The 26,880-nt window shown below is 34.7% G+C and overlaps 1 protein-coding gene across 2 annotated transcripts in view; it reads right to left on the minus strand.

The window, feature by feature from the left end:
- Positions 1-26,880, minus strand: part of LOC108726176 (lachesin) — an 89,347-nt gene that overhangs the window by 18,791 nt on the left and 43,676 nt on the right. For both annotated transcript variants that reach the window (XM_018453599.1, XM_018453598.1), the window contains exons 3-5: positions 14,311-14,432; positions 10,629-10,917; positions 5,768-5,929 (exon numbers count right to left, since the gene is read on the minus strand). In XM_018453599.1, coding sequence (XP_018309101.1) covers positions 5,768-5,929; positions 10,629-10,917; positions 14,311-14,432 — 573 coding nt within the window. The remainder of the gene's footprint in view (positions 1-5,767; positions 5,930-10,628; positions 10,918-14,310; positions 14,433-26,880) is intronic.

Raw genomic sequence — 26,880 nt, forward strand, 5'->3', positions numbered from 1 at the left:
CAAGTTTGTAAAAGCAGTACTTATCTCTGACTAGAACACAGAACATACATATGTTACGTCCAGCGGACTCCCATAACCCCTTTTCTTTCTTTCTTCACGAAGATCTGGAGTTTGTCAATATATAAAGACATTTAAAAAGTAATAAAAATCTTTCTCACGAAAAACTAAAAGCAAGGACTCCAGTATTTCCCCGTTAACGTCAGATAAGATAAAGTAAGACTCGGTGGTCGCGAGAGACTAAGGCAACGCTGATGACACCCTCCGTGGATACCACTATTAAGAAGACGATTAATGTCAGTGAAGACGCGAGACAAGCGCCAAGACATTTCCTTAACAGTGAAGTCATGGACAATTCTCACGAGTCCGCGACCGTAAAATAGAGATGACACGCAACGTCCAGGGGAGGTTTGACGGTCCCGTGCCGACACTGCATGTGCACTTGTCATACCCGTTACACGTGCATTTTCCCATAATTTAAGAAAAAAGCATCGTAAAAATAAGACTGACACTTGTTGATATAAAACAGACTCCTTTCCTCCCCCATAACGTACCCCAAAAATCTTGACCAATCCAGAAGCCAGAAAAATGTCTCACCACTTAATTAGAACCCTACCAACCTAAGGGAGAATCAGTATATAAACCACAGTTCCGCAGTTCTCAGTGTCACTATTTTTGGTCCCTTTTTCTCAGTCGTTTTCTCTTCGGGCTCTTTTTGAGAAATTAAAACTAGAATCAGTGTGAAAGAAGAGTTGGGCAGAATACCATCGTCACCACACTGGCACCTTGGCCCAAAGGACGAAAATCAGATCCTCCAAGTCATAACTTGGATCCAGTTCCCCAGAACTTCGCCTAGAAGGGTCGCTACAAGTAGTAAGTGAACACTCCCTCGATATCCGGATAACCCCCCTCCTTTCTCTTTCTTTTGTTATAATTTTCATTCTATTTGTTATAATTACTATCATTCAATTTGTTTTCTTTATTTATCTTAATTCTCTTTCCCCCTCTTCTTCCTTTGTTCGTATTAAGTAAATAAACATTGCAGTGCGTTCTAAGGGGACTATTCCTTCCCGACGCCGTCGCGTTATCGTCGCCTTCGCCGACGGGCCGTTCGGGACAGGATTCTACCCACGCCGGACAGTCGCCTCCGCGATTATGTCACATTCAACCATCAAGAAATCAAAATCAGATAGAGATACCGGCAATAGAGATACCGGTACCACCTTCTCCCTTGTCTTCTCTTCCTCCTTCAATTGACATCTCGTACTCGCCCGTACCAACTCTCCCCGTAGACCCAAACAAATTCCTCGAACCAACCGATTTTCCTTCACCATACCCAAGTCCAGAGCCCGTCCCGTACTACGATTTTGAACTTCCCGCTACTTCTCCTTCCAACGACCAACCCCTTTCTTTCTCTTCTCTAGAAACCTCTAATTCATCCACAATTACCACTATTGACGACCTCCTCTCTTATTGGATATCCGCTCCTCCTCCTCATTATCACTCTGCTCTCGTCTACCTCCAAGACTGTCCAATTCCTTTCGCGATTCTTGCGGAAGCTTTAATTCCCCTCACAGACTATTCACCTCCTTTAATTAATTAACTATTCGTTCCATTTTCCACGCATACACACACATACACACACACACACATTATTTAAGTATAGAATGCTGATAAACCAATTGTGTAAAATAATCTTTTTTTTAATTATATTATGTAATTAAGAGACATTTACATTTATTGAGAGATTACACTTAGTCCTCTCCCTGGTCACTTGGATTCACTTCTAAGACCGAAAAGAAGGACAAATGAACAATCGGCACATCTGGCGTCAAAGTGCGCCTCGTGGCACACTGATCCAGTTTTGCACCTTGCGCCACAAGTGCGTTCGACTCGTGGTCCGCCCCGCGGAGCGTCGACTTCGAGAGAGGCTTCCACTTCGTCCCCCTTCTTTTTTTTTCTCTTTCATGACCCCCGGCTCCTCGAAAGCCTCGAGACGAAGCGAAGTGCCTCCCGTTTTGCGTCGCTCCTTCCCATAGCTCCCTTGCGGTCCAGAGCCTGGACGCGACCAAATCGGTCAAAATTATTCGATTCCCGTTGCATTCACCCCCCTCAACTCCATGCATGCGGAGTTTGGACGTAACACATACATACATGTACTTATTTAATAAAATATGCAATAAAATCAATAAAACATCAATAAAAGTGACATTTCGACAGTGATTTAAATTCTTGAAGACTCCTACAATATTATGAAAAAAATTGTATGGTTCTATTTAAAAAATTTAAGATGACGTGGATTTCCTTATGAAAAAAAATTTTTTTTAATATTTTATCGCATGTTGTATCCTATATAAAACAGATGAATACTCACCCTCAATTTTTATCGGAAGTGTCTGAAAAATCATGCGGACCATTACTCTGAACTGTATATGTCTACTACGTTGTTCGAGCACCGACGAAATACTATTAAAGAGATCTTAAAGACAATTAGTCATATTGTAAATGCACTTACACACAGACGATTTATGTGTCATTGATACATTACTACGTCAATATCTCATTCATGTATGCTACATAGGGGAGAGTGGGGTAATGGACCCCGTGACGACGCGGTAATGGCGAACACAGTAATATCAATGTATTAGAGAAAAAAAACAAATCTTATTTCTTCATTTACCGACAGCTCAGTTGTCACGCAGTGCTAGACAGACAGTGGCAGAATAAGATTACGCACAGAGTTCAAAATAAATATAATTGAACTTTTCGGTCCTTTTTTAAGTAATTTTTTTGCTAAATTAAATTGCATATAGTTGCTGTTGTGTAAATGATACAAATGAGTTACGCTAAAAATAAAATAAGCTCAAATCAAACAATATTTTATGATCAATGTTTTATCTGTAGCATGGGTCTAATCTCTAAAAAAATTGTATTTTAATATTTTTTTTTTACGACATGAGGTAATCGACGACGAACGAGTCGGATGGGGTAATCCCGAATGATTGATTAGTTTCTTTCCATTTTCACACAAATGTCTGTTGTGTAAATGACAGTAAAGCACACGACCTTGTGCAAATTGTAAATAAAAATTCAGTTAAATTTCATTTGTCAGAAGTATTCTTTTCATTTGTCTTTTTGTTTAACAATTGTTAACAAAAAAATTAAAAAAAAATTTTTCTTCACAACATTGAAGTACTCTTGAAACCATACAACTTGTGTTTAAAAAATTTTTTTCCATCTTTTATACTTCCAACGGTATTCGGCTCGAAATAGAAATACCGTTTTTTTTTCAAAGGAGTGTTTTACCCTTAAACATGAGTTATCGCACGTATAAAAAAATACGTGTCTCTCTCTCTTAGATTTGCGTATTTAACAACATATTTCATGGAGAATCAAATCGGTTCCGGACAGTTGTAAAACTTCCCTTGTGAGTAATACATCATAAAAAATCATGAAAAGTTTTGAAGAGGGCAACCAAATAAAAAAGACAGATAGAGTACCAAAGAAGAGGAAGAAGAAAGAAAAGAAAGAAAATGTATAGAAAACGACTTTTATGATAATTAGCTGTGATTAGTACTCTGTTCGTGATTATCCCATGGTAGTCGGCAAATCACGAACAGCAAGAGTTTCGTTTTATTATTAAGAATTTATTTTATGTTCAAATCTAATAAAAAATAGATAGACGTAAATAAACAAATAGTTGGTGTATAATTATGTGCAATTAAAAACCTAATTTCTCACTTAGCTTTTGTTTTATTTCATTTTCCGTTTAGGTGTTCGTCATTACCCCGCTCTCCCTTATACACATCAATTTTTGAATAACAATTATGTTTTAATTAGACGTCTAAGTCCAATTTTAAAAATTCTGCGCTGTTTCTTCATGCAAACTCCTAGTTTGTAGACTACTATTTTGTAAGTACAGATTATACAACTTTTATATGAAAAAAATGTCACGACGTGATAGCTCTGAAGCGCCATATTGGACTGAGAAAGGGTAAAGATCTCAATTTCGAAGTTTGTCGTTCTCAGTATAAATTCCAGCTCATAGACACGTATTAATGCGTATATTTTAATCCTGGAAAAGGATTTTCGAATCAGTAAGAGAGAAAAAAAGTAATTATTATACAAAAATTATATACATAGTTTAGTCGGTAATACAGACGACTTTAGAATATCCTAAAGTCTTTTTATATAGACATGCAAAATTTGCCCAGGATCGACGGTCTTTAAGGGGATCTAATTCAATTCGTCTTCGACTAGAGGTCTCCACAGTCTCTCTCCTGTCGATAATAGTTAATCTAACCTGCAAAACTAAACTGTTTTATTGGACGGTTTTCGCACAACCTCTTCAATGTAATTTTAACTTTTGTTCTTTTTTTAACGTTCTATCAGGTATATTCATCATCGCACTTGATGACGATCATGTTAACAATTTCATGAGCACATAAATCATTCATCATAACGCGAATAAGGTGCTTTTCATGCTGACGCTCGACGCTCATTTTCAGCGTCAAAATAGAATACCATATATGATCAAAATTGACGCTAGACAATGAAAATGCATGAAAAGTGTGTAGTGCCATATACATGTGTAGAGACGCTAGTGTCAGAATTAATACCACGTAATAACACTCAACGCTGTTTTTCAGTGTCTCATGAAATAGCACTTTTACCGACAATTACACTAACTGGCCCCAACAAATTTGTTGGGGCCACTTTGTGTAATTGTGCGGTGTACTGAACCCAGACGAACATGCGACACTGACGAAAGATTGCATCATTCGACCAGCCGAACACACTAGTTGCACCAATACCCGAAATGTGCAGTCAGTGCGTTCTCAGCCGAAATCACTATGAATAAAAAAACGAAATGCAAATTATCAAATACATGTTTTATTAACAGTACAATAAAATGTATTGGAGATTGTACGATTTAACCTGTTTTTAATACATTTTTATGGCAATTGTGTATAACAGCTTTATGTGCACTAGTGCATCCCAGCCGAAATCGCTATTTATTTTGCAACGGTCATCTTTATATACACCAGTGCATACTAGTGCATTCCAGCCGAAATCGCTATTATTAATAAAAAAATCTAGTATTATTGAGTTTTAAATATGTGTACATGTCTACGAAACTAATAAATCATAAAATTAGTACTATATTATTAGTTTATTACTCATGATCACTTTGATTTCAACAGGAACGTGAACTCCTGTAAGAATGTCGGTCTTTAATAGTCTCTCGTCGGTGGTACGAGTCATCGTGTGACGCCATATGGCGTCATACCGGCGGTTTAGAGGTTAATAGTACGTTGTGATTCTGCTAATATATTTACGCATGTAATAAGATGACATTGAGGAGACATTTGTTGCTTCTTTTTAGTGAGAAAAATGTGTTTAATTATACCATTAAAAAGTACAAACAAATTGCGTTCTGAACATATTAATCAGAATTCTAATTATATGACTGTATTTCTGACTACCTTTGATTAGAATGTTTAATAGATTTAATTATAAATATCTGATTTATATCTTTTCGGTTGAATTTATTAGATATTCAACACACTTATATAAATATATTTTTCTCGTATCTTTTTTTAAGAAAAAAAAATTATTGTGCACTGATAGATTTCTTGAATCACAAGATATTCGCCATAAAAGTTGAAATTTTGAGACATCTTGTATTTTATTTGGTAACAGTTGACATATTGACATTACAAACAAATAGAAGAAGGATAAAAATTTCAAGTCTTCAACAATGTCTTACCTGCCGTGGAAGCCCTTATGATAATGGGTTCTCCATCCTCCCTCCGCCAGGACACTCTCGGAGGTGGATGTCCTGTCGCGCGACAGCTCAAAGTCGCGTTGTCACCCTCTGCCACTGCCAAATCAGCGCTAGTGTCACCCCCATAAACGATATCGGGCGGCACTACGGGGCAAATCATTCATATCAGTAAGTTTGTAATCTGTCCTTCCTCTCTACCGCACGAATACTTTGGCTACGTTTACACCGTGTATTTAGGCCGCGGCCTATACAATAGATGTCCTTGTTAGAGACCCTTTAACAGAGTCTAGCCATAAGGCAAGTGGGCCAAATCCTACTGTTACGTCCAACTCTTAATATATGAATGGATCGTTTGAGAGAAAGAAGGAATGAGAAGGATGGAGTATGGAAGGACGTTAGAGCAGACGCTATGTCTCGCATGCATCCGAGTGGAAGGGAATGGAGCGAGTCGAACGCACTTAGGTGACTCCAAAATATGGGTCAACGTCCCGATAAGACGCTATGACTCCGATTTCAAGAGTCGTACGATCGTAGGTCCTATTGTAGGTCAACGAACTGAATCGCTTTTACCCGGGAAAGAACCGTGTGCGAATCTTTAATGACTACGTTTACACCGTGCATTTAGGCCGCGACCTATACAATAGACGTCCTTGTTTATCCTGTATATTAAACAAAGACATGTATCGTATAGGTCGCGTACTAAGCGCACGGTGTAAATGTAGCCAATATTATTATTATTTCTATCGTGGTCCATATTAATAGCTTAAATTTTAGGTTCTCATTAACAATCTATTTTTTACTTTAAACTAAATTACTTAACATTTAGATATAATGTTTCTTAAAGAGTAAAAAGTATGTAAAGATGGGAGTGTATATGTCTGGAATTTCATCGCCTTCAATCCCGTGGTTGATATTTAGATCCGTGGTAAAAAATAAGGGGTAGATTACTCTTTGATTACTCTCTCCATAAACAGTCCGAGACTGTTATTAACTACTTATATTTCATAAATAATATCCGAGTGACAACGATCGATTTTCCACGAAAGAAAAGAATCGTGGAGTCTACAGGACGTAACACTACGAGAGAGAAGAATATATATCCGTTCTCTTTCTTTTTCAAACCTAACCTAATATCTCTAGAAATTCACGCACGATTGTCGACTACTCGATCGTGATAACCGTTCACTGTAAAAATGGGTGGGTGTTCAGCCCCATTTTGCAACAACTCCGCAGTAAAAGGTTACAAAATGAAAGCTTTACCAAAAGATCCTGTACGCAGAACTTTGTGGATAAAAAATGTTGCAAATATAAGAATATATATATACCTAAGCAAATTTACGACAGCAAATCTATGGCTATGCATAATTTATTTTTATAATCCATGTGTGATACAAAAAGTATTTTAATGTGATACAGAAGGTATTTTTATTTAATATTTATGCAATACATTATAATGTTATATAATATTAACAGTTTTTATATATGTTATACGATATAAAAATGTATTTTTTTTAATTTATGAGATATAACGTTATACAATAATATAAAAAGTTTTTGTTATACAATACAAAATATATAACATTAATTTGTGTAATTAATGTTATATAAACAGAAAATATTAAAATTTATGTTTTATATATTTATTTTCCTTCCTATTAATTTTATTTTATTAATCGTTATAATTAATTAAACATTAAATGTAAGAAATTTTTTAACATATATTATTTTAATGTTTTGTATATAAAGATCATAATATTTATTCTAAAACAATTTTTATTTGTATTGCCGAAATATAACACTATAACATTAATGATATCGTTAGAGTGATTCAAATATATATATATGAGCGGGAATTGCCCACTTTTAGAGGACCAATCAAAACTGGATATCTTATGATTAGACTCTGTTAAAGGGTCTCTAGTCCTTGTTTATCCTGTAGGTTAAACAAAGACATCTATCGTATAGGTCGCGGACTAAACGCACGGTGTAAACGTAGCCTTTATAAAAATTACTACGTAAAACAGCACTTCACTGGAACGTCTTTGAAATAACGAGCATTCTCGAGGCGCATTTGTACGATAAGGTCAAGATAGGAAGCGTGGGGAGAGAATAGTCTGCTCAAGTAGAATGTTTGAGACGGGAGAGATGGAAAAGTAATTTTATCAGAAAGGTCTTTTGTTGTTATTCTGTGGCATATTTTTTGTTTTTTGGTTTGTCCGTTCAGGCAAATTCAAAGGTTTTGCATATGTGAAGCTCCTTGCTTCGTTCTTTGTGTATCGATTTGCGCGTTCCTTAAATAGACGTATAAGTAGGTAACGTTAATGTTACGTATTACTTTTTCGCGGAATTTGCAATATAGTCTTTGATGTTTAGGAAGTCTAATTAAAATTGATACCTTCCGAGAAAGAGTATGCAAAGCACGACAAAAAATACAATTCGTTATCAAAATAATTATTATCGTTAGAATTAATATTCTAAAGAATTTTAGAATATTAATTAGAATATTAAACTACACAAAGAGTCTGTGTATACATATTAAATTCTTGACTTTTAAATTCTCAATTATTATATCTGTAATGTGCGCTATTATATTAGTTTAGTAATGTAGGAAAAACCTGTTTAGATATATGTGACAAATAAAAATATCAAGCGACGCGGTAGCGCTTGACCGCTTGACACGTGAACGTCATTGCGTATATCTTCATGCCATTGTCAAATTCACAACACTATCACTAGTTTTATTCGGAGTATTAACATCGACAAACTTTCGATTAAAATTACTCAGAAACTAAAAACGCAATCAAAAATCTAACAACACTTTTATTATATAATGGCAGTGTGATCTTTCTATTGCAACTAACTTGAATAAAACTGATGCAGTCAATCCCAAGATATTGAGACCGTAAAAGATACCATTTTATATTTTCAGATTTTTTTCTGACACACGGATAAACCCATACATGTGTAGTGTTTTGTCCGTTAAGCTTTCACATCCTCATATAACATTATATTAAATTAGCAAAAAACGAAAATGAACATTAATGTCCATACATGACAATAATTATTTATGTACACGAGACAGAGAGAGAGAGAGAGAGAGAGAGAGAGAGAGAGAGAGAGAGAGAGGAGGGGGGGACAGAAGGAGAGAGGAGGGTGAGAGGAGAGGGAGGAGAAAGAGGGGGAGGGAGAGAGAGAGAATGGAAATAAGATAATAAGATAAATAAATTTTTAGTGCAAAAACGAAAATAAGAGAAACAACCATTAATAACCTTGATCTTAACAAATGTTATCCAAGACATGACCCTGAACAACATTCAAGAGGTTTTAGCCATCGCGCATCGGTCGGATATCTTATAAAAATTTATAAAAAGCGGTGAAATCCCGAAAAAAATCTTTTTGAAAAAAATGTACGCCAAGTGCATCATAAAAAAGGTACCGAATATTACATTCTTCTTATTAAAAAACGAATACGAAATAAATACAATTAGCCAAGTACTTCATCACGCAAGATACATAAGATAGACTGAAAGTGACTAAAATGATCAATTGGATTATAGTGAAGAAAAAACTTGGCATGCCCGGGTCACATTAAAACGCAATATTCTAGGATATTTTTTCTTTTTTAAAAAAGCTTTTTTAAAGAGCTAATTATAAAGAGTTAAATTTTATATTGTTAACGTGTACTATTAAAAAATATATATAGGCTACAAATCGCAGCTTTGATAGAAAAGTGATACAAGTAAACAGTTAGCATTTTTGAGATAATGAGAAGAGCAATTGACTCTAAAGACTAATATATAATTTTAAAAAAAAACGGGATGTTTATAGTTCTTCAAATTTACCGCTAGCGAATAGAAGTGTCGCTTGTCCTCTGATTAAATTCGTAATAATTATTTATAAAAAGAGCCTTTTTTGAGTTAGATACCAGAAGGAATACTATCTAGTGCTGAAATAGTTATAAAAAATGCCCTATTTGGAATTATACTTTTTCTTTTAAAAATATGTATGTTTTAATTGATTTTGTTTATAGAAGTACGTCCCGTATACAGTACAGATTATTCCAGTAATACTACAATAACTTTACAAACATTGTAGCAATGTTACTACAAGTTGTTTCTGTGCTATATGGTATCTTGGTTCAAATTGTGACATTTGATTTAAGAAATAGAATGTTTTTGAATTAAGACTGTTTTAACCTTAAATTTATCTCAAATTTAGAGATGTAACATTTTTCTTCAAATATTAGTAATTTGTATTCAAAGTGAGGCTAGAGTGTCACAACTCTTTTATAAGGAACGAAATTTACACTATACTAAGAGTTGCAGTGTTCGCATTTTGAAAATTTATAGTATGGCATTTTAAAGAATACATTTAAAGAATACATCATAATGAAAAGTACGACATGGAAAGAAAGTGAAGTTATAGCTATTTATCTTTTATTATTAATAAACGTTTTTTTTTGTTTCAATCCAGATTTTAAAAATGCACTACAGAAAAATTATTAATTTTGAGATGCGCCACTTTTCTGTCAATGCAGCGAAATAATAAACGATCAAAATTTAGTTAGTTGTAATCATACTGTCATATCATTGCTTTCAAAGTCTGAATCCATATACTGAAATAAAAAGGCAATAATTCCGTCCATGGTTAAAACGTACTTGGTACCATGGCTAAAGACAATGCGGAAAGTTTGCAAATATCGCATGAATCTAAATTTAGAATTGCATTTAGGGATTTATAATTATAAGTCAAAGTGCATCAAATACAAAATTTCTTTACTCCTAGATCAAAACGCGACGTGAATATATATGCGACATGACAAGGGATAAGATATAACACTTACCATGTATATCGAGACAACCGAGCTCGGATATCATCGGGCTAGTGTTGATCTGGCACATGTAACAATCCCTGTCGGTTTCCTTCAGTTGGCGAATGTGCAGACGCCACGTACCGTCGACAATTTCCTCCGTAGCTTGGCTACTTCCGGTCACTCCCGAAGCACCGCCGGATGCACCGGCGGACCCAGAGCTTGCCCCACTTTCATAGGTGACCGTGATACGTGCATTATGCGTCACGATCCTAGTGTGAATCGACAGAATAGTCTGGTCTGAGGTGCGTAGCCAGCCAACCTGAAAAGCCCCGCAACGCGATGCAATGCGAAGCAACTATCATTTCGTCAAATGGTATATCTATCAAATGTGATTAACGATATTTCTTTGTACTCTATTTAGTATGACACCCTCTTTCCCAGAAGTCAAAAACGTACAGAAAAGAAACTACGAGCACTAGTCACGCAGAAATTAGTTGCAAAGTAATTACAAGAAAGTATAAATTAAATCAAGTAGGATAACGCGGAGTGTGATAAATGTATTTGAAGGAAAGAAAGAAAAAAAGGATGCGTAAAGTAAAAATAAAACGATGTTATGACAATTACCTTTATCCTGAACATTAAAATAATATTTATATACTTATTTGAGATTTAAGTGTACGCGATGGGAGAGAGATTCGACGCTGACGGCAACAAGTTTTAATTTAATTAACAATAGCAGAAATAATGTGGAAAATATAGTACATTACGACGTAATGGCCAACACAAAACGATTTAAGAGATTTAAGAAACATTCACAGACTTCTGAATGATTATAGAAATATATTTATAAATATAGACTGGTATTGATGTCCAGTATGAATATAAGCCGATATTCCGAACAAAAAAGAATTGAAACGCAAAAAAAAATAACATTATTTGAGCGATTCTCAGACAACTGATAGAGATTGTATGAGATGGCGTAAAATGATTATACCATATGGTATCATAGTAATGTTTTGCGAATAGCAAGAGATTTGATAGTAAATACTAGTCTTAACTTAGACTTAGCACGGAGGCCATTCGGCTTATCTTAATTCAGTCCTGTCCGCCTGGAATAACGGTTTCTTCTTAAATGGTACATTATAAAGAATGCTTAACGGTGAATGGAAATCACCTAATGACATTCGCTCCATTAAACATACACAGTGAAAAATATTTCGTTAAAATCGGTTCTTGTTAAAATTTTTTTGTTAAAATGTTAATATACTCGAATGTTATTCTAATATAATCCTTTTTGTTATTTCTTCCGCGTTATTTCTTGTTAAATTGATATTCAACATTTCTTATTGTTAAAATAACACAATTTATAAGTGCGTTAAACACTTAGTATAAATATAATGTATTTTAAAACATAAATTCTAAGATAAATGAATAAAATGTTTAAATTTAACACATGTATTTATTATATATGTTAATTTTATTAAAATGTGTTAATTTAATACAAATATTCTTTCAAGGCACTAGATTAAATCGACACTCTCAACAAGCTTTATGAGTCAACACTAGATTTTAATGTGAAAATTAATAATTACATGGATGTACAATATAGTACAGTAGTACACAAGTAGACGTTTCGACCTTTGGTTGAGGTCCTTTTCAATACATTTACACCCCTATTAATTGTCCCTATCTCAAATATAAAGTTATAGTAATGTCCTATTGCATCCTGGTCGTCAAATTGGTAAATTTGCTATATTGTGCAAAAACATATTTCAATTTTTACTTAAATTATGTATCAATAAACAGTACAAATTTTTGAAAAAACCAACTTACAAGATTGCCAGCAATACATGGTTATTTATTTGGTACATGTTTCACTGGACTGCTGAGTTCATTTAACATATCACTCATTTGGTATAATACATAATTCAAAAATTGTCATTTTTTAATTGTTTGCAGAAGAAGCACGAAATTTAAAAGTAAAAAGAAAAAATAGTACTTAATACATTTTAAAAGAATATACATTTATTCTTCTGCAATCAGTTGTTGTATCAAAACTGCATTTCAAATAGTCCATATCATTCGACTAAAGGTGCGTTCGGGGAGACGCTATTAGCGCTATTTGTGTCATTCTATCCTTGGTTTACGTCTAATAAACAACGAAGACAGAATGACAGAAGTAGCTCTAATAGTGTGTCCTTGAATGCACTATTTAAAAATGTCTCCTACTGAAAAAAATCATGTCACACAGTTGCATGATGAAATCAGGTAATTAAAACATTTAAAAAAAAAACTTAACGGATTGTCCTAAATCAGTATGCGATTTTTTAAAATTGTAATTTGGAATGTCATATAATGGTTACGTTTACATCGTGCATTTAGGCCGCGGCCTATACAATAGATGTCCTTGTTTATCCTGTAGGTTAAACAAAAACACCTATCGTATAGGTCACCGACTAAGCGCACAGTGTAAACGTAGCCAATATGTTCTTTTTTCTTCTATTTCTATCATTCAATTCTTTAAAATTTGATAAAAATAAAATCACGTGAGGGGTGAAATTATTTCTAATATCATGTGATTTTTCAAATTACATCATTTGAAAAAATCACGTACTGATTTGGAATAATCCGTTATGTGATTTATATGTTTTAATTGCATGATTCCATCATTTAACGTTGTGACATAATTTTTTTCGGTAGGGTCAACTTTAATTTGCTTCCCCTCCCCCTAAATAAAACCCTGACTACGTCCATGCATCTTATGTTGAATTAACACAAAAATTTGAGTAAATCATTTGGAATATGAAAAATGTGTTAAATTTAATAAAAGTTTTCCAATTGTGATGTATCTTCTATTATTCATTAATTGTGTTTTCCAATTGTGATGTATCTTCTATTATTATCTTGTTTTCTTTTTTGAAATATATTCTGATGTTGAAATTTAATACTATATATATAATCTGATGTTATCGAAGAGCGAATGACCTCGGCAGATTAGTGGATTACGATGGAAGAAAGAGCGATTCTGTAGTCTCACTAGGTAAGAGAAAAACGATCCTTTGTTACTTTATCTTTCTTGTAACCGGCTTCGAGATGTCTTTCGCCAGCGAAATCAATTTGATTCGATCTAACCACGATTTGTTTTACTCTTCCTGTGCGTGTTGGCTTTATTTTATATTACTTCTGATGGCAAAGAGCGACATGATATGAAGATTAAGCTAACGTTGGTGGAACAAAAAGGGAAGTTACTTTTATGCCAAATTTTTCACTCGCCGCAATTCAATTTCATCGCGTAGCACGTCCTCGGCGAATGCTACGTGACCTTACGTTTACGATATCAGGACGTTCGACATTTGTTACGTTGCATTCTATTGTTGCTTGCTCCGTTTTCGCACATTCCCTCACTCTCACGCGACAAATCCAGACTCGTCAAAAACCGATTCATTTAGCTTTATTTTTTTAAATTTAAGTTCTCGCGTCGCGTTGATGGGATCCATTCGTAAACCACGAGACTAGAATTTGCATGCGAGAAGCTACGGAAGAGTCAAATGATCATGAAAACTGTTCTTCGGTATTCTAAACGCGACTAGTCGGCGCGGTTTGAAATCCTATTACAGGATAAGTACCATCGAATGCGTGCCATCAAATACGTGCGAATTTAATCCGTATACCCCATTTGTGTGTTTACGTTCACCATTCCCGGTATCATTACCTTGTATTTGCGAATGCTTATGTTGCGTACGCTGCAAGAGAAGACGACCTCGCGGCCAATCGCGGCGGTCTGATTTCCAACTGGTGCTACGAAAATCGGGCCCGTGGCACTGTTTGTCGAATCTGAAACATTTATTTTCACCGATTTAATCTCATGTGATTTAACGGGGAATAACTAGGTCATTTTGCCGTAAGATCTCATTCAATAAGTGACATTGCATTCAAGAGACTCCTATTTCCAAATATTTCTATTCCATATATAATTATACATATAATGAAATTACCGAGATAACTTTCCCGTCCAATCGACAATGAGTAATAATTTAACATCATCCTCTATTTTGAGACCTTACTCACCGGTGGGAAAGAGATTAATGAAAAAGTATTGGAGAATGTGGAAATTTTATCGTTACTCTATTCATTATGGGCGATAGTGAAATCTTCTTTGAAAATATTTCGACGGGTCGTGCCGCCGAGGGCACGAATAATGTGTAAATGCATATTTCATAGTTTCTCAAGCACTATCACGGGGGTAGCTAATTATCGCTGTTTATTCACACGCCTGTGTTGGTGGATTACAACACCCCTAAACAGATAATGTCAAGTGGTCCGAAGTTGCAGCAAACTTGAGACCGAAGCTCGGACGAACTTCAGGAGCGGCTTCGTACGTGAAAATTTTTGTTTTCGATTACAACGCGCGGTTCGACCTTTTTATTTTACAACGCCGTCTACGTGACGCGGAACAAATACTCAATAAATATTTAGCGTCCGCGTCTTTTGTACACACGCGTGCAAGAAAAATAGATATCTATCTTTTAACAAAAGTATTATAATCGTACTATATCATTTCATGTCACGCTCTAACGAGCAAAATATAGCATTATAACTTGGAATTAAAGAGAAAGAAAAGATGAAGAAAGGCATAAATGCTACTCAAATTTAAGCCGTCGCGAAAACTCATCCTTATTCCTCACGTCTGTTTTATCAATGGACTATTCTTCTGTGAATCTGTGCGTTTTCTCTTTTTTTGCTCTGCTCCTCTTTCTCTCTCCTTTTCTTTATCTCCCTATTTCTCTGCATTCACACCACGACTTCCACTCAACCAACAGACACTACATCCGACATAGGTAATATCCAAATTGCCTTCACGGATTTAATGTTTCTGAGGTGGCATAAATCGCAGGATAAATCGCCAGGGAAATGAAACGAGTTGCCAGATTAGACAGTAGCTACAGCATCTCTGTCATCGTAAAAAGAGAGAAAAGAAAGACGACCGTTATACTGGAAACTCACATTCGTTTGTATTGAGTGAACGACCCGAATTCTCGAAAGGATATGGAAGAATAGATGAGTCAAGGAGAATGTAGAGAAAGAGGAAAAAACTTCGAATTTTTTGTCGTTTGCGTTATCTTAAAACATCTTTGCGTGTTCTATAACACAACAATGCGATTCAATTTCGGCTATTGTAGAAAATGGTGTTTTCGTGATAGTATAATAATATATTTTAATATATTTTTCGGAAATATATTTTTGTAAGAACAAAAGTATATTTAATAAGGATTCGAGAAAAATATTATAACAGAACTTATAGTACAATCGTATGTGAACCGAACAAGAGGAGAGGAGAATGTTGTAGAAGGAACGTAAAAATATGTAAAAATATGTAATAAAAAAAAACATATAGATAAAAGTAAATTAATACAAAAATAATAAATCCAAAGGAACGAGCAAAATTAAGGTGTACGTTTAAAAATAATTTATTATAATAAGAATGTTGAGAGAGACGGGATGTTTCGTCTTAAGGGTTACCTTGATCGGGGAAATCGGGGCACCGAGATGCGAAGCACTGTGAGACGCTTTCTGATTTAAATAGATATATGCGAGAATTTTCTCGACGCCAATTGTAACAAAACATAATAGAATAGATTAGTATTTTCCAAGAGAGCACTGGTATTTCCATTGCTATTGGCTGTAGTAACGAGCATTTGAAAACCATTTTGTCTAAAATCAAGATTAGAATGATATTTTCTGTCTGTTCTTTATGTGTTTCTTGTTGTTTGTCATACATATCGTATGTGTAGTCTGTTGTAATAGTGCTGCAGAGAAAGTTTACTTTATATAGTAGTATATCTTAGTGGACATACTTTTTTTTTAAAGATTTTCAATTTTACATATACAAAAAAAATTGTGATATATTTCAAAATTCATACGGATTTCTATTATAATTTTTGTAAATATCATAGTGGACATTATTTCTGTCGTTCTACAGGCAACGAAAAGAAAGAAGAAAAAAGGTGTCTGCTTAATCCGTAACTACCCTGATAGCAAAGCCTGCGGAAACAGATTTTGAACAGTCTGCTACCAATTTTTGATTGCAGAAAGGCAACAAATTGTACACAGACTTTGTACTATCAGACATTGTCAGCAAACTGTTGTCAAAAATATAACAAAGCCTGCTGACATGTTATGCCAGCAAATTGATGATAGAAATCGGACAGAGTCTACTGCGTAACCTGACAGCAAAATGCGAGCAGAAACCGAACAGAGCCTGCTGACATAACTTGACGGCAAATTGGCAGCAAAAACCGAGCAAGATCTGTCATTTTCATATACGGCATCGCCACGAGATGGACTTGCTTCTCGTAAGAAGAAATCGCTCAGGAGTTCTATAAGAATTGGCGTATATATAGTAAATCGAATAGGCAAATCTCCTAGAGATTCTAAAGCTCTTTCGGAATGTATTTTCTGAATCTCCAAATACTTTTTTTACTATTTTATAACTTTCTCATGTGTATTTTTGAAATGTGAAGCTAATCAATAATATTTTAGCAACAAAACTATATTGATTGTTTCCAGTTTTCACACCAGTATATACCCAGATAGCCAAATGCAGTATATTTGCTGACATGTTGCGGCAACCAATTTCGACAAACTCAGGATAAGGTGAGACAGCATTATATCTGTCGCGTTGAACTCAATGGAATTCAAATTCTTGCGATGACAAATTAATGGCAATATGTCAGCATGAATATCCTCGACAGCAACTAGTGTTGTCAGCATTTTGTTAGCAATGAGCTCAAGATGAAATTATTGACTGATTAATTATTCGTTGCTAACATGTTGCCGACATCATAATGTACTACCATTGCTCACAGTTTGCTCTAGAAATTTCGACAACTGATTACATATATAAGCAGTCATGTTGTTGTATTTATAATGTGTCCTATTTTGATATCAGCAAATATACAGCAAATATATAACAACATATGCAATGCATTAGTTTGCACAATACGCTACATCACGCTTGGCTATCTGGGTATAAATACATAATTAAGTGTAATTATATATAATTATATATAACCGTTTATATATATGTACGCAAAATTTCTTGTAAGAGACCAGGTCGATTTAAATGAAAATGACAGATTTTGCTCGATTTTTGCTGCCAATCTGCCGTCAGGTTATGTCAGCAGGCTCTGCTTGGTTTTTGCTCGCAATCTGCTGTCAAATTATGTCAGCAGACTCTGCTCGATTTTTGTCAGCAATCTGCTGGCAAAACATGTCAGCAGACTTTGTCGACAAATCTATAGCCAAATGCGGACATAGATGCCTATGGTTTTGTAATCAAAATCTGATCAAGTTTGCTGCCAATTTGCGCGCAAATTGCTAACATTTTGCTATCAGGGTAATGATCGCACTGATATTGATGAAACGTTTTGTGCTGTGGATTTGTGCATCGATAACCTTTTGAGACCAACAATTATTTACATCGCTAGTGCGACGAAGAACAGAAAAGAAAGATTTCGCTTACTTCGTTTCGGTAAATATTTGAAGGAAACAGTTGTTGCAAAATTAATATGAAATGTAATATTAATTAGCGATTTAGTAAGCCTAGAATTTTTTAAATGACTTGTAAAATTGTGTTAAAAATTTTTAAAGAAACGCGCCGTGAAGAGAAATTAAAATGGCAAACTAAAAACGCAATGTATAGATTATTGATTATTAAAGACAATATATATACAAGTAAAAATTAGTGTGTTAAAAAGTTTATCATACGAGTTTCTTTTATTTTTGTATCGTAGTGTACATACATTATTTCTGTTGTTTGTTGTTTTAAATTATAGGCAATGAAAAGAAAGGAGAAAAAAGGCGGCTGATTAGGTATTTTCTGCTTAATCTGCGTAACACTAATTGATCGCACTGATATTGGTGATGAGACGTTTTGTGCTGTGGATTTGTGCATCGACAACCTTTTGGGATTTACATCGCTAGCGCGACATCGAAGAGCGATTTGTATATTATTTTTATTTAGTTAGTTATACAATTTTCATTATCTTTGAGTTATGGTATTACCATTCATAAAAGTCAAGGTTTGAGTTTGCAAAATGCTGTTATGGATCTAGGTAACAATGTATTTAGTTGCGGTCAGGCTTATGTTGCATTATCTCGAGTAATATCTCTCAAGAACTGCATTTAATTAATTTTGATCCTTCATCTGTGTTTGCTAATGAAAGAGCTATTATAAAATATAATCGATTGAAACAAATACATAATTTAGAATCAGAAATGATCACTATTTCAAAACAGCGTTATCGTAAAGTTAAAGATGTTTCATGGACATTGTCGAAAATAATTATCGCCATTCAAGAATCAGTCAAAACGCTCCATTAAAAAGTACTGCTTGGATTATACGCGGTTTTCAAAATATATGTATCATTTGTATAAAAGATTTGATATTAACAATTGGCGCCAAGTTAAATTCTGTTAATTCATTGTTAATTTCTTACTGTACAGTAAAGAACATGCAAAAGTATGCAGATAACAATCGTCTTGACATTTATTTTGATATTTTTATGTTATACTATTATAGATGACTGTCGTTTTGATATACCTTGACATTTTTATACTACAATTATAAAACTATGGGGGTGCAGTGGTATTTTCTAAGTTATATATAAACTTATCTTCTTAAAAAAAGGTAAAAAAGGCGCTAAGATCGTGTGTTCATCGAAAAAAACTATTTATATGGTAAAACATAAATATGTATGATAAAACCTAAATGATAAGTATTGAAAAAAAACTGCTATACCAAGTTAAAAAGTACAACCAAGTGGTACTATCTTTATATACTTATAAATGACACGTATTTATATTTAGCTCTAATGATATGTATCATGTGTATAAAAGATTATTCATATTTTTTTACTATTTTTTACTATTAAAGATGACCGTCGTTTTGATATACCTTGACATTTTTATATTACAATTATAAAACGATGGGGGTGGCGGTGGAGTTTTTTAAATATATACAAACTTACCTTTTTAAAAAAAAATAAAAAAGGCGCTAAAAACGTGTGCTCATCGAAAAAAACTATTTGTATAGTAAAACCTAACTTATCCAATAAAACTAGTTTACGGTAAAACCTAAATCACTAAAAAACCCAAGTGATACTATCTTTACTATTTACTTTATTTCTAATGATCATTTGTATAAAAATTTTTATATACAATGGAACCTAATCGATTGAAGCGTTACCACAAAGAATTAAAGAAGTAACAGTAACACATTTTTATTAAGGACGAAGCAGCACAAAATGAGAAAATTTTATAAAAATAACAAAATTTGTTATGTAAAAAAACTTGGCGCTGCTAGACCTTAAAATATAATAAGATATTTATTAAGTAATATTGAATAAGAAAAATAAAATGAAGAGATTTAAGAATTAAATAATACCGAATAAAGAGAGAGAAAATAATGAAGAAATTTAAGAAAGAGAATGAGATGGACTAATAACAGAATACAGTGTGTGTATGTATGTGCAAGCAAATAATTCAGGTATACGGCTTAGATTTAGTAGAGAATAAATATTTATACGGCATGCGTTATATATTGTAAAAGCATATATCATTAAGAATAAGATAATTTTAGATTTTTAAGTCATACGTTATAAAAGCGATGCGTAGATTTAAGATAGATTTAAGAGTAGATTAAAAATTAATTATACTTGTAATTGTGATTGTAATTTTAATGTTAATTTAAATCTTTATCAAGTTAAATTCTACCAAATTAATAAAAAGTATAACCCAAGTAGTACTATCTTTAATTTTTATATACACAATGAAACTTAAACAAAATATATCAATAACTGATATCAAGTTAAGAAAACAGTGTGTCTTACTGTACAAGAAAGAACATGCAACAGTGTATATACATATTATTATATCTAATGATATATGTATATCATTTGTATAAAAGATTTGATATCAACAGTAGGCGCTAAGTTAAATCCTAATGTATCATGTATATAAAAGACTACCAATTTAAAAAGTAGAACCCAAGTGGTATTATCTCTATTTTTATTTGACTCTAATCATATCTATCATGTGTATAAAAGATTTGATATCAACAACAGGCGCCAAGTTAAATTCTACAAAATTAATAAGTAAAACCCAAGTGGTTTTTATATACAATGAAACTTAAGTATATACCTTTATATTTCTATTATGAAGGATCTTTTTTTTCCAATTCAAGCGGTTTAATCCTTCTTTAAAAGAATTATTATTATATCACAATCCATTCATTTTTTCTTCCAACCAAAGTAGTAGTAATTAGTTATATAATTGTCCTTTAAAATATTATTATATCGCAAAGTGCATTACCTTACTCATTCACAAAGAATTAAAGAAGTAACAGTACGAAATAAAAAAAAATTAATTTAAATAGAAAAATTTTTTATGTAAAAAAAATTAATTTAAATAGAAAAATTTTTTATGTATTATAAAAACACTTGGCGTTGTTAGATCGAATAAGAAAAACTATGAAAAATATCTTAAAATAACAATTAATAAAAATAGATAATAAAGGTAACAATAATTTAAAAATAACAATGAATTTGAATGTTACACTGAATAAAAATACACTTTACTGTTTATTTATTTTTTATAATACATGTTTTACAAACAAATTTATTTATTTTAAAATTAAATCTAATAGCTTTTACGACTTTCACAACTTATCCGACTCTTATAACTCACTTATATATATACGCGCATATGTATACACGCTGGATATTTTTACTCTCGTGAAATATTTTTTATTTTTTTTATTTTAAACGTTATATCTATGTTTTTATTATATTGTCATTACATCGAGTGCCAAGTGTTTTTACATAAAAAATTTTTCTATTTAAATTAATTTTTTTTTATTTCGTACTGTTACTTCTTTAATTTTTTGTGGTAACACTCATTTGAATGAGTAAGGTAATGCAACTTTGCGATATAATAGAAGGAGAATTATATAACTAATTACTACTACTTTGGTTGGAAGAAAAAATGTCTGAATGGATTGTGATATAATAATAATTCTCTTAAAGAAGAATTGAATCACTTGGATTGGAATAAGAAAATCTTTCATAATAGGAAATACCGTGTCTCCTGATGAAGGATCTTTTTATTTCAATTCAAGTGTTTTAATTCTTCTTTAAATAATAGGAATATAAAGATATTTTTAAAGAAGAATTAAACCACTTGGATTGGAATAAGAAGATCCTTCATAATAAGAATATAAAGATATATACTTAGATTTCATTGTATATAAAAACTATTTGGGTTTTACTTATTAATTTGGTAGAATTTAATTTAGCGCCTGTTGTTGATATCAAATCTTTTATACACATAATAGATATCATTAGAGTCAAGTAAAAATAGAGATAATACCACTTGGTACATCACAACCGTGACGAATTTGAGAATTAAAGTACGCACACCCTTATCTCTTCCGCATTCGAGGCAATCAACAGCCAGACGTTCTTTGCATTTTTATTGCGCCTAAATTTTGCGATTACACAATTGTGATGCAGCCAGAGCTTTTAGATATGAAGCAAATTTTCGGTAATTTCTCCCTCTTTACGCTTTTCGCGAAATTCACATAAACCTGCGGAAATGAAACATCGTTTATCATACGTCTATCTCATTAACAGCGTTAACTTTTGATAGCTCTGCGTCCGAGCGACGAAAGTACGGTGACTGTTGAATAATAACAGACTCATCCTCGCTACATCACCACTCTTTTCACTAGCGTCGATAAGCAAGAGAGAAAATAATCAATCATCCTCGACATTTTGCAATTCTCCGACGTTCTCCCTCTCCTCACTTTCTTCTCTACTTTTCGTTTCCCTTCTTACATCATTTCTTACCTCGAGTATCTCAAAATGGAGTCATGGCAGGGAATCAATACGGTCGACGCGTAACGCAATCATTTTCTCCTCTCAAACGAACGCCGATGGAAAAATCGGTGGAAATCAAATTCCAGGCACGACACGTAGGTACCTCGATAAATACATATTGATACGAGAAGATTACGAAGGGAACACGAGTCTGAACGAGATTTTTGACACGTTCTCTTTCTACGCGCATGGCGCGCGATGGCCATTTTTTGTGTACAAGAAGAGGAAATGTTCCTTCAGAGATCTCTTGTTTCCTATTACGATCGATTTGTTTGCTTCGCGGCCTCGTACATTCCTCCATCACGAGCTCATAAATCTGAAATGTATCGTACGAGTGTCTTCGAGGAACATGAAGATACAAATGCTGTCTTATAGCGATTGAGTATGGAAAAAATCCAAGGAAATTAAACCAAAATATAACAAATGCTGCAGAAAAAAATTAGCAGCTAGCTAAATTTTTGTATGAACCTTTATTTCGTTGTTCTAAGCAATGTCTCAAAAGTCCTCATTGATGTGTTGTGAGTCCTGCTTAAAATTTTATAGAGAATTAAAGGTAAAAAGAGCAGTTTTCGCAAATACCTTAAAATCTATCGTTTTTACGGCAAAAATGGTCATTATGATATTTGTAGATTAGGAAATTCTCTACAAAAAAAGGTTGGATAAGTTTTTTCGTAGGAACAACCGTTTCCGTATACTACAGTTTCGAAGTTTGAAGCTCCTGAGAGATAATGCACTCTTTTCTACACCACCTCAGACGTAGAGTACTAGGCGCGTTTGTTTCATACACGTGGTCAAACTTCGAAGCAGTAATACACGGAAATGGTTGTTTCTACGAAAAAAACTTATTTTTTGTAGATAATTTCCTAATCTTCAAATATAGTAATGACTATTTAGAAATCTTAAAGATGAGAGGGCTTATTTGAGCCAGAACGTTGGATGTTATACACATAACCAATTTATATAACATCAAAAAATAAAATTATATATAATATTACAATGAAACATACATTTCGACCTTTACTTTGGTCATCCTTAGAGTTAACAAAATTTTTTTTATGGTCACGTACAATAAAATCGGTTGAAACGATGATCTTTTTATAATCTTCAAATAAATATGCATTTAATAAAATTCATTTACTCGATCGTAACATAGTGCAAAATATGCAGACGTGAGGAGGTAAAACCATATATGGTACTGTCCGACAACATTTCAAAATATGTGTCTAATAACGTACTGCATCCTCCAACAGATTTTACATACAATATCAATAAATCAGTTTCCGTGGATTTTAATCAACAATTAAAATAACAAAATATTAAAATCTATAAACTTTCCTCCTCTAAAATCAATACAATAATGACATTATCCAGAAAAAATATTTTATATATATTAATTATATAAAATTATATAAAAATATATACATACATGTGTGTGTGGTGTCCCATTTTAATGCCCAATCCTAAATAACTTTTTTATTTTTGATCTTAGAAAAAATGTTTTAGACAAAAGTTGTATGGTTTTGAGGTGGACATAAGATGGTATCATTAGTTTGACTTTGAATAGTTGCTGGAAGGTTACTTGAAGGTAACCTTCACGTAGCCCACCAGCCGTGCGATCGTTGTGCACCGCAGGCGACGCCCCATCCGTTTAGAGAAGCAGCTGAAAAAATAATTCAAGGGCAAATTGACCTGGTCGAATTGTATTCGCTTGTTCCGGGTCAGATAAGATTTTTCGCCACCAGAGAAAATCGCCCCGGAGGGACGTTGGTAAGCCCATTCTAGCTGAGAAATCCGAGTTTGTGCGTAGCAGGGCTTTTTTCTCTCGAAAGCCTTCGTGTATAAGAGGCAATTGCACCGCTGGGCTAACTGCCTCCAGTGAACCGATTAAGCTGGCGAAGTCTCTGATTGAACAAGAAGATTTATTCTCAATATCGATGAGCTTTGTAAGGAGAACTCTACGCCGGGACCTGGAATGACTACAGATTGTCGCACTGAATCAAACATGAAATCGAGATAATTCCTACTGGAGTCTGGGATCAGCTCTGATTTTTCGAGATTAATAATAAACCCCAGTTCCGTTAGCGTGAGCTTGGACGTTCTCATCATGTGGTTGTTCAGACGGCGAGAGTAGAAGGAAATCGTCGAGGTAAGCCACGCTTTCGTATCCTCTCTCTCGGATCGAGGTTAATACTGGCCGAAGAATCTTGGTAAAAATGAACGGGGCCGTAGCCAAACCGAAGGGGAGTGCTACAAATTCGAAGGTAGATCTCCGCCACTGAAAACGAAGAAACTTTCTGTGGCTAGGATGAATGGTCACTAACAGGTAGGCCTCTTCGAGATCGATGGAAGCCATGTACGTACCAGGCAACATGAGGCGAACTACGGTGCGCTAGTCTTCCAGTTTGAAGTGGGGATCTAAAAACCGATTTAACTCTTTTAAATTAAGAATGAAACGCAATCTCCTGGACGATTTTTTGATAAGAAAAAAGGTGGATAGGAATTGATCCGCTGAAGGTTCTATCAGATAGATGGCTCCTTTTCGAATAAGACAATTAATTTCTTCATCACAGGCAAGAGACTGCTTGCGAAAACACGGGTTGATTGTGCAGCGGACGCGCTTGAGGGGCAGAGACAAATAGTATCATATAGCCTCGCACTACCTCTAGCACGACCAGATCCGAGGTCAAACTTTCCCAGCGATGAATGAAGGAAGCCAAACGGCCAGTCGTGTCTATCGGCGACGGTAACGAGACTGGGACGCTGATCTCCGGGATAGTTTCCTCAAGGACCTGGCCCCCGCTCGAGGCTTCCCTGACGAGGGCTTTCTCGTTTCCCGCAGAAGTGACTTGTTTGAGCTGCAGTTGTCTCAGGGGTTAACGTTTGACTGCCTTGCTTGTAGCGGACTGCTTTTCAAAAGGCGGCGTCCCGCTTTTTTGCAGGCCTGGGCATCCTTTACGTCCTCCGCAAATGTGGCTCTGAAAAGCCATTCGTCTATCAAAGGTGAGTCTGCCGTGGATTTTCCTAAAAGATTCAGAATCGGTTCGATAAAGGCACGTCTGTGTAGCGAGAGCCGGTATTGTAGATCTGACAGTAACAGAACGGCGTGAGCAATCTAACCGATGGCCGTCTCCGTCGACTCTGGAAGCGGTGGTTCCAAGGCCATGAGGATAGAGAGGCCAGTGCCTAGAGCGTTCAAGCAGGCTGCGACCTGCGACTGGGATGTAGCTTGATGCTCGTCCCTTTTTAAGACAGAGGAGTTTGGGCCTTGCGTTGCGAGGATGACCTTATTCAATTTTGGGGCACCTAGTGTGGCTTGACCTTGTACGTAACCAGTAATCCTTTCTTCGGCGTTCAAGTAGACAGAATGAACAATGTCATAGATTGATAGATTTGAACATCTGTGGATCCCAGGAAAAGTCCACGCTCGTGTCGCCTTTGGGCCCGAACCACTTTGATGCGAGCGACAATGAAGCCTGAACCGCCGGCTCTTCGGCCCGACTTTCGGCGAAAGAAACCATAACCGGGTTCTCAGGGGGAGAATCTAAAAAGAAGGTATTACCTTAAGGAAAAAATGCCTTGGAGGAACACGTCAGATTAGCCCCTTCTATAGAGCAACACACACAAGGGGTTACGGAGGGGGCTTACCTGGTATAGAGCCCCGTTTTAAGAAAACCGTCTATTCCCCCAACAGCTAAAGAGACGCTTGATGGGGCTGTGGTTGAAAGAACCGAAGATTGGCTAGCGCCGGGTAACCTAATCTCAATTTTGTCTAGGCGCTTCGCCTGAGCCTCGACGAGTTTCTTCAGCATCGTAGATTCCCGGATGGCTGCCACAAGTGAGGCCTCGGAATGTTGCGACGCACTTCATGATGACCGCCTCGAGCAGCTTCGGGAATCATACCGCGAGCGCGCTCTCGAAGAGCGATCGCGATACCGGACACGGAACCGAACTCTATGCACTCTAAATGATCTCCTAGGTGACCTAGAGTGGGTTCTGTGCCCGTCTTCAGACATCGCGAGGGGTATTAATGACCAGAGGAGAATGAATAAACACTGCAGACCACTACGTAAACTGTTGGACAACGTAAGAGGAAACACAATGGAAGTTAATGACGCGAGCGGCAACGGGAGGCATCGTATCTGCGCAGAGAAGGTTTCTTTTTTCTTCTCTATCTAAAATCCTGTTGGTTTGGGCGCGCAGGAGCGCGACTACAATAATTATCATCCGGACGAGAACTCGAACATAATTGTATATAAATGGACATACTTTATAATTGTATATAATTATATATAATTATACATAAACTTACATATTAAATTATATATAAAATTATATATAATTATATA

This window comes from Mycetomoellerius zeteki, unplaced genomic scaffold, assembly GCF_001594055.1.
Source record: "Mycetomoellerius zeteki isolate Tzet28-1 unplaced genomic scaffold, Tzet1.0 scaffold39, whole genome shotgun sequence".
NCBI classification, from domain to species: domain Eukaryota; kingdom Metazoa; phylum Arthropoda; class Insecta; order Hymenoptera; family Formicidae; genus Mycetomoellerius; species Mycetomoellerius zeteki.